General features: G+C 39.6%; 1 protein-coding gene across 1 annotated transcript in view; it reads right to left on the reverse strand.

The window, feature by feature from the left end:
• Positions 1–6,290: 6,290 nt before the first annotated feature.
• The window catches only part of NSUN7 (NOP2/Sun RNA methyltransferase family member 7), a gene marked incomplete at both ends in the record, with an annotated part of 36,471 nt that continues 25,658 nt past the window's right edge, over positions 6,291–17,103 (reverse strand). The window contains 5 exons of the mRNA XM_080697005.1: positions 6,291–6,917; positions 7,386–7,509; positions 10,049–10,166; positions 14,444–14,545; positions 14,969–15,112. Of these exons, the coding sequence (XP_080553131.1) occupies positions 6,291–6,917; positions 7,386–7,509; positions 10,049–10,166; positions 14,444–14,545; positions 14,969–15,112 (1,115 nt within the window). The remainder of the gene's footprint in view (positions 6,918–7,385; positions 7,510–10,048; positions 10,167–14,443; positions 14,546–14,968; positions 15,113–17,103) is intronic.

The raw sequence follows: 17,103 nt of genomic DNA on the forward strand, positions 1-17,103 counted from the left end.
GGGACATATTTCAAACTTCTGCCTTACATTGTACAATGCAGCTAGAGAATTATAGTTCACTATGGCCATTCTCTGCACAACCATTGAAATGAAATACCCTCCTGAACCTTTCACCCTTAGCTTGGTAATTAGCCAATATGCAATTTGGAGTTGAGGAAACATCATTTATAACTCTGTTGTACACTGTTATTTAGTTCTTCACCACCACCTTATTTTTGTTATCTCACATCCTAGAAATGTTCTGCTGGAATTCTGTATCTAGCTCAATTTTATTCTAATGCTTTTCGCCCAGAAAGCTGTCTGTCCATCACACATTGTCCATGGCAACAAATTACATTAAGTTTAATCTTGCATTTATGTACTTAATACTAGAATTTATTGGGCTCAACTATTAATCCCACTTTCTCACCCTGCACAAGAGTCAATTCAAGATGGATCAAAGACTTGGAAATTAGACCAGAGACCTTGAGGCTCCTTGAAGAGGGCATAGGTCCAACACTGCAATATATTTTAAAATTTATATTTTTTCCATTTTACTTTCAAGATTGAAAAAATTCATATCAGAGAAAAATAGACATAGGAATAAGGGACTATTGAACAATTTCCCCCAAATAGCATTTTCCTTCTTCTTCTTCTTATGTAGATAAGAAACTTAGCTATAAAAATATACCTGTTTAGACTCTTGTTGACATCATTATTTTAAAAGAAAGTTGCGAAGGAGATCACTCAAGGTATTAGTCTTGTTTACTCTTTAATGTCAAATTAATGTTTACAACATCCACTTATGAAAGGAATGCTTTATGTTTATACACTGCTTTGTACTTGTCAAACGGTTTCCACATTCTTATCACATTTGAGCCTTATAAGATAGAAGAGGTACTAGGACACATCAGAGAAATAAAAACGCAAAGTACCAAGAGGCTGAATCAGCTGGCCTAAGATCTACCAAAGCTCCTGAGAGCACCAGAAAGCAGGGCCCTGCCTCCCAACTCAGCTCCCCCTGCATTGAGCTGCCTGCGCTCAGCAAGACCCTTTCCAAATGACCTGGCTTATACAAAGAAGGGCAGACATGGAAACAGGCTGTCGGGCAGTCTTACAGTTCCCTACATAAGAGGGAAATATGTCCAAATTACTTGTCATGGCATTAAAATCATAAAACCATCGCCCTCTCAGGCCAGGACCATGTGCTGCAGCAGGCGTGGCAGAGGACAGGTGTCCACATGCAGTGCAGCCTGTGCATGCTCGGTGAGATTTTCCAGAGGCAGTGTTGCTTGTGGTAGAGATTCCTAACTCTTGGCACTTATCCACCAGAGAACATGGAGGGGAAGGCGCAGGGACCAGAACTGTTTGCTGGCACCCTAACATCATGACAGAGATGATGCTCTGTGAGCAAAGCGCTATACTTCTGCCTTGCTTCCTGTTCTATGTGAAGTAACCAGTGCCATCCTGAAAATCAGTGCATTAAGAAAACCTTACTGTGCCCTGTGAGAAGCTTTTCCAAGTCCCCTTATGATGACCTTTCATCTTGATCTTCATGGTCGACAGGCTTCAAAAACTCTAAGCAAGTAGTTGGCTTTTCTACAGGAAAACTCTGCCAGACCCATGTTCATTTTTTAAGGCATACATTTGTTTGATTTCAGGATCAAGAATACTGAGCTAGCTTTAAGTAGCAAACTGATTTATATATGCAATTATAAGATACAGTAAGATGAATGATAGCCTTTACATATTGAAAACCTTACTGCAGATGATTTTTTGCTTTTGAAAATAGCTTAGCATACTAAATGCAGGTTAATTTTGTAAAATTATGTTTAAAAGTATGTTCAGACACTTTCTGCCATGGCCAAAAAGTATGTATGAAGGTATGTATGTATTTGTGAAAGGATGTCGATGTTTTACCTACAATCTTAGTGAGACTTCAGTTAATCTATGCATTCTTCATATCTGTGATTCGGTGAGCAGGCAGCCACGTTCACTAAGCCTTGTATGTTGTATCATTTTTTTAATTAACCTGTTAAATACAGCTTAAGATATTTTTATTTTATTTATTCTATTTTTACTGAAATATACTGCATTATTGTGTTAATATATTATCTCTACTGGATATTATGTCACGATGTATTCAGGTCTGAGAAATCTCAGTGAACTATACATTGCCTAAAAGATGGTTTTGTAATGATTTGTAGTCACATTTCTATTGGAATATGTAGAAGAAAAGGCAAAAATGCTTAAAGTTCCTTTTATTTTTTAAAAGCAGCTAGCTAGACGCAGCCTTGCCACCTCCTCTCTGCTCCTTGGCAGCCTCAAGGGGAATCGCCAACATGCCTATGGCTAAGGACTTTGTAGACTAAAGCACTGTGCGGTGCTTCCTTTTTATATCCTTCACAACGTGTGTGACTCCACTGACAAGGTGTCTACACAGATCCACATGTCCTTTGTTTCCACCTGGTTAGAAGGTTACCATGGTTAATTAGGACCATTGTTTGTCTGTCTGATTGCATGAAGGACATTAGACCATCTCCATTAAAACAAGTTCTTGGTGATAAACTGCTGGCACTGCTACTCTTTTTTAAATCCGTGTTATGAATTTAAGGCGGACACTTGTAGGACTGCTCTACTCCTGGCCACTTAACATACCCAAAGTGTCCTTTTCTCGTATGGCACTTCATTTCACCCAAGATTTCATGAACAACATGAAAACATTTCCCTAACTCATATTAGCACAGTTTAACTAATACAAACTGTTAGCTCTCTAGTTGCCCGGGCTTAACCTACTACAGGTCTAACACAGGGGTTTACCGCCAGTAAAATGCAGTTAACATTGGCTTCAGGAAAAGATGCTCGCTGCCACCATCAAGGAGAGCAGTCTCTGGCAGCCAGAGAAGTTGGTTCATCCTGCAAGGATGTCTTGTTTTCCTTTCTATTGCTGTTATGCATCTAAATGTATGTAGTGAGAATAAACTTAGCTGCATAAAATGTTTGGCTTATTTATCCAACAACTCAATTACCTATAGGAGAAACAAAAGTTAGTGTCTACATGAATCATTTTATTTTTATATTATGACCTCAGGTTGAACTTTAAGGAAATCATTTTAGGAATATCAGGTTCTGCTTTGATTAGTGATTGCATTGTTCCACCTGGTAAGAACTAAGAAGTAACTTTAAATTTTGAGTACTCCCCTGTCCTTACTTGGCAGAGGAAAGACAGCTGGCCTTCTGGACAGAGAAGCCTATTTGGTCACCAACTTGAGTCCCTTGCAAACAGTCTTTGTAGAATTAAGATATTTCAGCACAAACAAGGCTTTCATTTAACAATCATATTTCACTTCATCAACAGAGATACACTATTCAGTTTGGCACTACATCCAAACTGAAAGGTAGCTTGAAAAAATCAGTTGACTCTGACTTGTTTTACCATTAGACACATGGAAGAAGATGAATGGGATGATGTTAGGAGCCCATTTCTGGTTATCTTGAACTTCCCCCAGTAGGTCAGGGGCTCTCTCTTACTCTGCTAAAGGCAGGAACTCTAAATAAACAAGATTTCATTTGGTTTCAGGGTTTTCATAGTGGTAAATTCAGATAAAAATCTGTTTTGTGACTGGAGTGTCTAAATACCACCAGTAGTTTGATTAACTTTTGCAACAATTATTCTCTAAGATTTTTCAAGAAAGTAAAATGCCAAACAATGTCTATAATCAATATCCTTCATTAGAATTCTTTCATGTACCTTTTTTTTTTTTTTTTTTTTTTTTTTTAAGTGGTACTGGGGTTCCTGGAAACCCTTCTACCTCCGGGCTACTCTCCCAGACCTATTTTATATTTTTATTTGGAAACAGGGTCTCTTAAGCCAGCGCAGTTGGCTTAGAACCTGTGCGACCCTCCTGTCTCCGCCTCCCAAGCGCGGGGATTACAAGCGTGGGCCACCACGCCCAGGTTCATGTACATTTTATTCTAAGTATTTTTCCCTTTTTACTCTGCTGGACTATTTCAATGATTGATCCTCTCCTGCTTAAAGATTCTCAAAGCATAAAATACAGGCCCAGTTAATGAATGGTTGAATTTGGAAACTCCATGAACTTCTAAAGAGAAAAATAACTTAGTGCCCAGAGGCATGTTAGGAGATAGTGAAAGCAAGAGGCTACACCATGTGCCATGGATCACATGCTGCTCCAGAGGTTAGAAAATAGCCTGCCTTGTTTCTAAACGATGAAAGTTAACAGAAAATACACCCCAAAGTAGGAACCGACCCTCTACTTTTGGACTATGGGATACTTTTCAGCCTGGGGTGAATGAGGGCTGAGGCAGGAAAAGGGAACAGTACCTTCAGCTGCTCTGCCCTCCTGCAGGGAGAGGATATTCTAAGCCAAATATGGAAGGGGCAAAGAGGGGAACACAACATTAAAGAGATGTGTATGGTTTTTGATTTTTGAAATTAGAATAAGCTGGACTAACATTTCTGTGATTTTTAGGAGTCATAATTAACATGAGTATTATTTGAGGATTTAAAAATAAAAGCCTAGCTAAAGTATTAAAAGCCTTTTCTTCACTTAGACTTTACTGAAAAATATAATCTTCAGCTAAAGATAAAATGAAATTATTTTTCTGTCTACTTCAAGTGAGAAGGTAATGAAATACTTCAGCTGAAGCAGACTTAAATATTCTACTAAAATCATGTCACTTGAATTGAGCATTTAGATATATACTAACATTTCTACACAACTGGCTTCTGAAAATAAAACTTCAAATTAAAATGACATGAATGTGTCTGAACTTTTTTAAACTATGAGTTATAGCTGTAAGTGTATAGTTTATAACTTCACTGTTATTGTTATGAACTATAGTTATAAACTGTAAGAGTTATAGATGTGAGCTGGGCATGGTGGCACATGCCTGTAGTCCCAAAGACAAGAGGATCGAAGTTTCAGGACAGCCTCACCAACTTAGAGAAACCCTGTTTCAAAATTTAAAAAAATAAGAGAAAATAGGACTGGGGGTGTAGCTCAGAGGTAGAATGACTCTGTTAATTCCCAGGACTGCAAACTAAAAAAATAAAATAAAATAAAAGGCTGGGATTATCTGCCTATAATCTCCGTACTAGGGAGGCTGAAACAGGAGATCAAAGTTTCAAGGCCAGCCTCCACAACTTAGGTTCATATCAACCTACTGAGATCCTGTTTCCAAATAAAACTAGGGCTGGGGTGTAGTTCAGAGGTAGAATGCCCCGAGTTCAATACCCAGCACCATCATTAAAAGATTTATACTCCTTATTCTACTTAAGGTCAAAGAAGTTCTTTTGCGTTGGTGAAAAGAATGAAAAGAAATGAAAATATCAGTATTGATAGGCAATTATTAATACATCCAAGACGAATGGACACTTAGTATAATGAACATAGTGCTATAGTATATTTTAATTATGCATCAGAAATGATTTGCCGAAGTTTGATTACTGTGTGCCATCTGAAACAACTTGTGGTTTTGCTGCTTCACCTGATCTTTGAGTAGAATCAGAAACCTGGGTTGGTTTCTTAGATGATAGATATCACTTGTGTTCAACGCGTTTGCCTCTCAAAGCCGAATCTTTAGATGGGCGTTTGCTCAGTCATCTTTTACAACAGTGGCATAAGAGGCAGGAGGGAGGGACGACTGAGCTCGCTCTGCCCGGGACCCCAGATGCCCTGTCAGTGAGAAATACTACACACCCGGCGTTCTGGAACTCGCCATGCTTCCTGTTCATACTCAAGCTCAGTTACCTCGCAAAAACTCGTGGCATGCCCTGTTTCAGGAACTGTTTGATACTGCAGAAAAAAATCAGCCTCAATCGTGATTGAGGAAGCTTAACTGCACTGCCCAGATGCTGGAGGGACGGAGACCTGGAGGGAGACAGCATCTTGCCCATCAGTGTTTCCTAGAGAACCTCAAGGGAGAAGTCTGAAAAGCAGCCTGCTGTCAGGCGGACTGTGTTTCCCTTCAGGAGAAACTGTTGTGGCTGTAATACAGACTGCAAGTTAGTAGGAGTGAGACAAGTTCTAGGAGCCGAATCCGTGTCTCCAACTGAGCATTCAAAACCGGATCAGCACTGAGCTGTTGGAATCTCTGTTTTCTTCTCGCTTAATCCCTACATTATTGGTTCCCACCTGTCTTAATTCTCTGAAGGTAATAGCACATTAACAAGATACTAAGTGACTGAAACGATGATTATTTTATGTAGTGATCTCTAACCTTCTGAGAAATACTAGGCTTTGAAAACAAAATTATGTGCCTCTGGCCCCTGTGAAAACACAGGACCGTCAAAGCCAGGGCCGAGGTCGCCGGGGTAGGGAGGAAGGTAAGTTTTCTTTAGACTTCTCCCCTCTCCTGGGTACGGATGCTGTGGGAAGGTAGCCAGTCTTGGGCCCAACCCAACGATAGTACAAATGCTGAGTTGCTACCTGAGCTTTGAGCCCTTGGGGACTTGGAAATGGTATCATTACTGGGGGCAAAACAATCTCAACAGGTTTCAGAGCGACCATTTTGTCTTCTGGTCGTGGCCTTAGGAAGCTTTGCCGATCAAACGGCCTGGAGGGGCTGGTGTTCTTCACCATGGTGGGGCCTAAGGGGTTGGTGGGGGGCTTGCTCGATTTTCTGGCTTGTGAGGAAGCACCCGCTTGACTCATGTTTTTTTGTGAGAGAAGGGGTTTTGTCATCAATGCCTCTGGCCGATTAGCACTTGCTTTAGTTTCTCGATTCAGAAACTCAGCAATTTTCACTTGGATGCTGTTACTATCATTAGCAGAAGCTTTGGGCAAGGATGTTCTTGATTTCTTTCTTCTCTTCTCCCTTTTTGACGATTTCCCCAACTCAATCCCATCCAGCAGACCCTTGGCGGCAGCTCGGGCCAGAACGTCTTTCACAGACACTGTCTCGGAGGGGTCCCGCTGTAATTAGAGAAGCAGTTATTAGCGTGGAGGCAGCTAGTGCTGTCGTATTGCAGAGACTGTCGGTGCTTCAGTGAAAATAAAAGGAGTACTCTGTGCTATTCAAATAAATGGCTTCTAGGCCTTAGTCCCTAAAATAACTCATAAAGCTCAGCAAATGTCTTTAAATTCAACTCCCCCATGTGTAAGCCTGGCAGAATTACACAGCTAATTTCTTCTGTGCCAGGAAAAATGTGCTATAGATGTTGACAAACTGCTTGGACAGGGGAGTAGAGGGCAGGCAAAAGAAACAGTGGAGACGCATAAGGACTGGGGATTGCTTGCCACACAGAAACCATTCTTTTTCCTGCCCTCTAGATACTTATGAAATAAAAGCACACCACTTCAAAATGTCCACAAAGTTCCTCGTTCTTTATGAAGCTTTGCCGTTTCTCAATTTCAAGTATGATGTGGATTTTTCCCCCTTACCTCTCGTGTTAAAATAGAGAGAAAACAACCATTGGTAGTTTCAGATGGTTCAATTCTGAAAAATTTATCAGTAGACAAATGTATTTCTTTCACGGAGCACAGTGGAAGCACCGGAGGGCTGAGCCTGCGGGCGAGATGACAGACGTTGAGCAGCTCACACGGCTTCTGCTCTAAGGAACTATTTTGCAACTTAATTTTCTTCTATTATGTTTTACCAATCATGTAAGTAAGAATTCCAAGTTAGAAAAAGGGCTGAAGCAGTCTTTTCCAAAATTCTCCTCTAAGTAAAAAAGGTCTGGTGTTCTATGTGAGTTCATAATTCAATAGACTTCCCAAGTTTTGCATCTCTAAGCAACTATGCCAAGAATAACAAACTTTTAACTAAACACTTCAAGTCACCACTCTATTGTCAAAACAGGTAAATACGTATAGCAGTCACAAAAGCGTAATTCCAAATGTTCTATATTTCCATGGTTTCAAAATACAAAATGTACGATTTCTTTCTTTCAGCTACTTTTTGCACAATTACAACATAAATACAGCCTATTGTTTTAACTACATCATTCTTACAATCACTTTTTTGAGTTTTTGGTGGTACTAGGGTGGAACCCAGGGGCTTTTCTACCTCCGGACTATACTCCCAGACCTATGTTTTTTTAATACTTTTTTTTTTTTGGTTGTACTGGAGATTGGAGATGGAACCCTTCTACCTCCGGGCTATACTCCCAGACCTATTTTATATTTTTATTTGGAAACAGAGTCTCTTAAGCCAGCACTGCTGGCTTCGAACCTGCATGATCCTCCTGTCTCCGCCTCCCAAGCGCGGGGATTACAAGAGTGCGCCACCACGCTCGGCTTTTTATTACTTTTTGGAAACAGGGTCTCACTAAATTTCCGAGAGCCTCACTAAGTAGCTGAGGCTGGCTTTGAACCTATGCAATCCTCCTGTCTCAACCTCCCAAGTGCTGGGATTACAAACATGCACCACCATGCCTGGCTCACTTTTTTGAGTTTTAACGAGTGGTTAGATAGTGTTCAAGAAAGTACAGAACAAAACATTTTATGTCAGAGGTAGAAGAGCCTCTAATACACATATATTTAACATAAAAATTTGATTGGTTTTTATATTTAATTTCTCATTTAATAGTTCATACATGGATAAGTGATTCTTAAATTTCATGCTTTTAGAATTAAAGCACATTCTATAAGTCAAAGCAATTAAGTACTAGTCCACATAAATTAAAATATCAGGAAATCAAGCTGGGCATGGTGGCGCATGCTTGTAATCCCAGCATTCAGGAGGCTGAGACCCGAGGATCGTGGTACACGGGCAGCCTCAGCTACTTAGGCCCTTTGCAACTCAGTGAGACCCGTTTTCAAAATAAAGAATATAAAAAAAATAGGGCTGGGGGTGCAGCTCGGAGGTAGAATGCCCCTGGGTACCATCCCCAATACTGCAAAAAAAAAAAAAGAAAGAAAGAAACCCTCAGGCCATGTGTCTAAGGTGCATATGAAATGTGAAATGTAAGTGAATTTTAGGTTTAGATATCACACTATGCATATGAAAATATTTTAAAATCCCCAAATATCCAGAAACTGAAATACTTTTGGTCCCAAGCATTTTGGATAAGAGATACTTAACCTGCATACACTTATTCTCTACACAAATTAAGATTATTTTTAAATTTATTTAATTATATAGAAGTAAAGAATACTCGATGAAAATAATTATTTCTTGCCAATATATAACATAGTTAAGCTCCAAAATATAAATATGAATGTTCAGATTTTTCTTAATTTAATTCACTGATAGCATTACTAGGATGGATTAAAATTTATGTCTGATAAAGCCAGCATCTGTGGTTTCATAAAATATTCATAATACTCATAAAAATTAATATTTTGGTGAGTAATTTGACAAAACCAATTGAAACTTAAAATAGGCACATTTTTTGCTCCTGGAAAAATCTAGAAGACTATAAATCAAACTTAAAAATGGTTATATTCAAAAGGATAGAACTTAAAAAAAAACTTTTTCTTTGTAAGTTAGTACTTTTGTAATATGTGAATTTTTTCCAATAGAAGACAAGACAAAAATTGCATTGTCCTAGAGTAGGAATTATGATGGTTAACATCCAAAACGAGCTGGCTGTTCCTGGGACGGTGAAGGGAGACATAAGCAACAGGTGGGTGAGGAGTTGACTTAATATTGCATTCAACTTTAAATTCCACAACCTCGGGGTATTAAGAAATGGTTTTATGGGCCATCTGCTCTATTTCCCTAGGCAATGTATCATTTCATTCACATCGAATTTTCTGCTTTCCAAGAACATTTTATGCACCAATTTTTCTTCTATTGAGGTATATGTGTATCTAAAACAGGAATATGAAATTTGGACCCATATTATCAAGAAATTCATCAAATCAAAGCCCAAATTATTTGTGTTAACAATAATAACTAAAAAGGCCTTTAATATACAAAAAAGTGGGCCAAGCTGTTGTAAAGGCTCTACAGAATCCAAAGTTGTAAGACGTTAGGGTCTATGACATTAAAGTCCAATAAAAAGAAAATGGAATATCTTTATATAACTTAAAAATTATGTTTTTCATTTTCAGAAACATTTGGTTGTTTGAGTTGTTCAGAAGAATCCTTTTTTCTTTACCTGTAAGATTGTACTTTAATCCCAAGGTCTTGAAGTTCAAGCGCCTTCTTAACCACAACCTCGTTTTCTTCTGGATAAACTGAGCATGTGCAGTAGACAATTGCTTGAGCTTTAGGAACTGTATTTAAAAAGATGTAAGAATATAATGACCACATTAACTACCCAGTACAAATTTGCCACATTTCCCAACATGTATTTGATACTGAGAGCAGCAGGTTTTAAGTGGAATGATCCACATGTTCTTGGAGGGCTCCCCTTTAAAGTAAAGTAATGTAGTCTGCAATTAATGCATAAATCAATTAATTTCAGCCTAGTTATAAACACAAAGAAATAAACACTGCATATCACTGTGAGCTCGATACCTCCATCCCATTATCCACAAGCTATGCCACCTAATTGGTTTAAAGAGCTCTAGTAACAGACGTCGGTAAATTCCAGTTCTGTCCCTTGCTGCTGTCTGAACCTGGGCAAATTACTCAAAGTCATAGACATTTTTCATCTCTACAACCTGCAATTCCCTCATTTATTCCTACTTACTGAGCAGCAACCACACCCCAAGCTTTGGGATCCACCAGTGAACAACAAAGTCAAAAATTCCCACCTGTGGGCTAACTTTTTAGCACAGGATAAAGACAACAAGACATAATTAGGAGGCAATTCCAATGATAAAGCAGAGACAGGTGCGGAAGAGTTTCCGGGAGATGCTGTAACTTTAGGGAAGCTGTGGCAGCTTGCTGAGATGGAGGACTGTGGGTAGATCAGAAGATGAGGGAGCCAGACACAGAGCTATCTCAGCAAGAGTATTTTAAGGTAAGACAGCAGAAAATATAAAGGTCCTCGAGTGGAAATGGGCCTGGCATGTTCAAGGAAAGTAAAAGGGCCAGTCTGATCAAATGAGGGAATGAGGAGAATCACGGGAGGCGAGGGCTTAAAGTGTTGTCTGAGAGCTGGGTGCAGTGGCACAAGCCTGTACTCCTAGACTTGGGAGGCTGAGATAGGAGCCTTAGCAAATTTAAAAATGAAAATGACTGGGGGTGTAGCTCAGAGATAGAATGCCCTGGGGTCAAACTCTAGTCACAAAAGAAAAAAAGTGTGACAGGAAGCTATTTGTTAATAAGATCCCCCCGTGCGGGGCAGTGGTGGAAGCTGGTGGACGGAGGAGGCGGCCATCGTGGGCTCCAGGTGTGAGGTGACCGTACGGCACTGTGGCGGTGGTGGAGACGGCTGGGCTCTGAACATACACTGGATGTGGAATGCGCTTCATTTGCTGGCACACTGGCTGTGGGTGTGAAAGGAGTCCTGGACTCTGCTGAGGCTTTTTGCCTGAGCAAGTGGAAGGCTAATACTGGCACCAATGGAAAAGGCAGAAATGCAGGGCGGACGGGTAAGGCTGGAGAAGATCAACTTCCATTTTAGACCTGTCAGCTGTGAGATTCTAACGGGCTGGCAGGCAGGTGGAGATACAGGCTTAAGAGTTTGGGGGAGAAGTTGGATCGGAAACATAAAACCCTGAGACTGAATGTGATCACCAAGGGAATAAGTATATAGACAGAAGAAGAATCCAAGACATGAACCATGGTACACTCTGATGCTACCGGGTGCTGAGACAGTGAGACCCCGGCGATCAAGCAGGGGAGGCCGGGAGGTGGGGAAGAAGCGAGACATGGGTTCCCAGAAGACAAGTGAGGAAATGTGCAAAGGAAGAGGACAAAGGGGCCAGTTAGGCCAACTGCCTCCGCCAGACCAAGTCAGATGAGGCCCGGGAGGTGACGCGACAGCACGGGCGGGGTGGGCCGGGGCCATCGAGATCCTCACTAGACCAGCTCAGCGCAGCGGCCAAAGTGAACGTGGGATAGTAATAGGCTCAAAAAGAACGGGAGAGAGACTTAGACCCTGTTTTCAGGGGGAGGCAGAAAAAAGAGGGAGTGGAGAAGAGAAGATTTAAGGAAGTTAAAATCCAGGAGATTACAGTTGTTAAGTGACTGTTCTAGAGAGCAGTGGGAGATACAGACAGACAGACAAGGGGATGTGAAGTGTGGAGGCCTGAATTAAGAGACGAGGAATGACCGGATGTCTGGGTTTCTTGTCTTTAATCGTCGACAGGCTATAATGAGCCCCCAGGCACGTGTTTGTGATGGTTTCACAGTAGAGTAGTGGCACAGCTGAGTTTTAGAGGGTGAGTGAATTTGGGGAGCCTGGGTTCCCTTGTTACTCTGATCAAACAAGGCATGGAGGCTGAGATTTCATGAGGATAATATAAAATAATACATGTAAGCTAAGTAGCAGGGTGCCCAGCAAATAATAAATTATCAATAAATGTACAATTTTTTTTTTTTTTTGGTGGTACTGGGGGTGGAACCCAGAGGCTTTCTACCTCCGGGCTACACTCCCAGACCTATTTTATACTTTATTTGGAAACAGGGTCTCACTAAGTTACTGAGAGCCTCACTAAGTAGCTGAGGCTGGCTTCGATCCTGCGCGATCCTCCTGTCTCAGCCTCCCAGGCGCAAGGATTACAAGTGTGTGTCACCACGCCCGGCTTAAATGTACAAATATTTTAAAAATTCTCCAGGTATGGTGGTGCATGCCAATAATCCCAGCGACTCAAGGAAGCTAAGGCAGGAAGAGGGTGAGTTTGCAGCCCGCCTGGGCAACTTAGACCCTGTCTCCAAACACAATGTAATAAAGTCTGAGGATGTACTTCGATGGTAAAGTGCCCCTGGGGGAGAGAGAAATTTAGAAATTGTTTTCACAAGTAACAAGAGGCAGAAGCTGGGATGGTCGTTATGCATTACTGTAATCTTAGTACTTGGGGGGCTGATACAGAAGGATCATAGGTTCAAAGCCAGCTTCAGCAATTTAGGAACTCCGTTTGAAGATGAAAAATTAAATCAGGCTAGGGTATATAGTTCAAGAGTAAAATGCACCTAGGTTCAAACTCCAGTACCACATTAAAAAATAGATTAAAAAATAAGAGGATGAAGCATAATTATATTTTACAAGGTCAATTTTAAACAGAGCTTTTAGTCATTTCTATCAAAATTTGGAGCAGGCTCCTGATTTGGTGATTTAATGCATTGTTTTATGGAAAGCAATACAACTTGATTTGCAGTATATCTTCCAATAATGTAGACTGTCATAATCTCAAGGGTTGTGAAATAACATGTTTGACATCATACATAAGTATATGTCACTAAACTCCTTTTGCTTTTCATGATTCTTTCTGAAGCCTTTTTAAGCTTTAAATATTCAATTAAAGTTTAATAAAAATGCATTAGTGAAAAAAAATCTCACCAACTTCCTAATCTCTCAACCAATTTATTTCATAGCACATACACATACTTTCATGTTGAAATCAACATTAACAACACAACCAGAGCACAGACTTCTTATCCATTCTGCCTTGTTGTATGTTATATCTTCATGTATGTTATATCTTGATGCATCAAATTATCTGTATCTATATCCACAGACTCATCTTTGAGCCTCTGTCAGGGTTTATTAATGTCCATAAATCTAACATCCAGCTTAATGCCTTGCCCAGCATAGGTACTTGATAAGTATACATGGAACTAGTAAAAGTTTATTAGTTTCTCAGGGATTTCTATGTTCACCTGTGGAAAAGAAGTGGTACTCAAAATCTAAATGGAGTGATTAAAGCAATGATATAAAGACCTAAAGAGCCTTGTTCTTCATACTCCAAATCAAATGATCTAGGCTTCACCTGAAATTGCACCTCTCTACTTACCAGTAAGAAAAATAAAAGTTAGATTAGAATTTGGATAGGTAGGGGCAGGGAAAATGACAGCAACAGAAAAATTACATCAAGTAAGAAGTCAAAGAGCAGGAATAGGAAAGATAAAGATGTACAACTATGAATGCACATAATTATTACACTTCAGCATTGAGAAATTATTATACTTGTTATGTTTAATGTTATAGCAAAACATTTTCTTTTCTCTCTTTTTTCTCTTTTCTCTTTTCTTCTTTTCTCTTATTTTTGTGGTGCTGGGGATTAAACCAGGGCATTCTATCTCTAAGTTACACCCCCTGCCCTATTTTTTATTCTTTATTTTGAAACCGGGTCTCACTGAGTTCCAGATGGCCTCACTAAGTAGCTGAGGCTGTCCGCGAACCATGATCCTCCTGTCTCAGCCTCCCAAATGCTGGGATTACAAGCGTGCACCACCACGCCCGGCTTGCAAAGCATGTAGTCTTTAAAGACAGAGTATAAAAAATGCCTGTATAAAAATGCTTATGTAAAAATAAGCATTTTGTTATTTGAAGGCACTAAGAATGAACATTCTGGAAAATTTGTGGTTCCCACCTCTTGTTTAATATGATAGATGAGTGGAGAGTCACATTTCTGAGCAAGGCTGTACTAAGGACACTTACATCTCATCGCGTGCGTTAGTTGTTCACATTGCTGTTGAGCAAGAACCTGAAGTTTGTCTTCCGAAGTGCCTCCTTGAGAGAGATCTTTAAGTAAATTTGCATCTAAATTGTAGAAATTAGACACCGTAAAGCAAAGTCCTCTTAGGTAATTTTCATATTTGCTGTTATTACATTATTTTCAATCATTTTTCCTACTAGTAAAAATTTTTACAAAAATACCTATTAAAACTAAACGGACGATATGAAAATATTGACTGAAAGTTTGAAAAGCTAATAAAAGTAATTATGCTTCCTGTTAGTACTGTTTTGAAAAGGAGATAGAAAACAGTTAATGTTGTTTTTCTCCAAGTTTTTATGAGACAGGCATCCAAATGGCCGTACAGCTCATTTAAATTCAGAAGAAAGAATGCTACCAACCTGGAGACTAATGTAGAAAAGGGAAAATAAAATTTATTTTCCATAATAGAAGTTGGTGGGCAATAGTCAAGTCAACTGATTGCAATAATTTAATATTAAAGCAAGTACCTTCATGTTCATTTAAAATAAATTCTATGGGATTGCTAACACCCAGGCCGGAACAACGAGGCAGCAACAGAATCACTTTGACTCTCTGTAACCTCTGATCCTTTGATTCAATGTTAGTAAATGTTTCACGAAGTATTTCAACATCTGAGAGGAAAAACACACAGAGAAAAAGCATGAATTATTAATGAAAATCTGAATGCAGTAAGAGATTATATCTAGTATTCAATTTTAGGCCCTCAACTCCACAAAAACTCACTTTAGCCAGGCGTGGTGGCGCACACTTGTAATCCCAGTTCTTGAGAAGCTGAGACAGGTGAATCACAGATTTGCGGCTGGCCACAGATACTTCATTTTTGAATTTTTATTTATTTATTGTGGTACTGGGGGATGGAACCCAGGGGCTTTCTACCTCAAGGCTACACCCCCAGCCCTATTTTATAATTTATTTGGAAACAGGGTCTCACTAAGTTTCTGAGAGCCTCCCTAAGTAGCTGAGGCTGGCTTCGAACCTGTGCAATCTTCCTGTCTCAGCCTCCCAAGCACAGGGATTACAAGCATGTGCTACCACGCCTGGCTGGCCTCAGATATTTAGTGAGGCTCTCTACAACTTACTGAGACCCTGTTTCAAAATAAAGAATAAAAAATTGGGTTGGGGGTGTAGATTGAAGGTAGAATGTCCCTGGGTTCAATCCCCAGTACCACACACACACACACACACACACACACACACAACCCACCTAATTTCCATATAGTTAGGAAAAAGGATTATTCTCTGAAAACCTCTCAAAGTTAACACAGGGATTTTCTTTATAGTGCTGTGTGTGTGTGTGTGTGTGTGTGTGTGTGTGTGTGTGTGTATACGTGTATGTAATGGAGGTGTATCCTGTCTCAGCCTCCCAAGTACTGGGATTATAGGAAAGCACACTGCCCTGGCTAAAAATAAAAATTGATTTTGCATGCTGATCTTGTATCTAATAACATTGAAAAAGTCACATTTTTTCTACAGCTGTAGATTCCCTTAAATTTCCACATAATCAGTCACTTAAATGATTTCTTTATTTCCAACCTTTCTACTTTTCGTTTCTGTCTTTCCTTACTGTTGCCAAGCTCTTCCAGTACAACACTGATTATAAATGGTGATAACAAGAACATGTAACCAATTCTGATATCGGAAAGAAAGCTTTAACCATTTCATGAAATGCGATCTTTGTTGCAGATGTCATGAATGAACATTAAGTTTATCAAATCTCTTTATACATCTATTAATATTTATACAGTTATTTCTAATATTTCAGTTTGCTGATGTTTATCTTTTACAACACTGCTCATATGTGATACAGATCTGTAGTTTTTTCTTATAATGCCCCTTTCAGGTGTTACATCTTTACATAGTCAGAGAGTGTGTGTGTGTGTGTGTGTGTGTGTGTGTGTGTTACTGGGGATGGAACCCAGAGGCCTTCTACCTCCAGGCTACACCCCCAGCCCTATTTTTCTTATTTGGGAACAGTCTCACTAAGTTGCTGAAAGCCTCATTAGGTTGCTAAGTCTGGTACATATTCATTTTCTGCAATCTTATTATGTTAATTTATTAGTGCTAAAGTTATTTCATGGATTCCTTAATATTTTCTGTCTACGGAAAATGCTGGTTCTAAATAATTTTACTACCTCCAAGCTACACTCTGAGCCCTTTTTATTTTTTAAAATTTGAAACAGGGTCTCGCTAAGTTGCTAAGAGTCTCACTGAGTTGCTGGGGTTGGCCTCAACCCTGCAATCCTCCCAAGTACTGGGATGACAGGTGTGGGCCACCAGCCCAGCTTGCTTTATAGATTTTGAGACTGTGTTGTTATGTATGTCTTTAGCTCTGTTAGTCTTCCTGATGAACTGCATATTTCATAACTGCAGATTTCTTTCTTCAGTAGTATTTATTATTTCTTTTTCTCTCTCACCTTGTGGTACTGGGGATCAAACAGAAGACCTCACACATCCTAGGCAAGTTATTTACCACCGAGCTACATCTCCAGTCCTAGGAATTTTTTTTATTTGGATTTTTTGTCTGTATTCTTTTTGTCAACATATGCACTACATATATTTTCCTGTCCATTTGTTTGTGGCATTTTATTTTAGGAGCATCTCT

Source organism: Muscardinus avellanarius, assembly GCF_963383645.1.
Source record: "Muscardinus avellanarius genome assembly, chromosome: 6".
Classification (NCBI taxonomy): Eukaryota; Metazoa; Chordata; class Mammalia; order Rodentia; family Gliridae; genus Muscardinus; species Muscardinus avellanarius.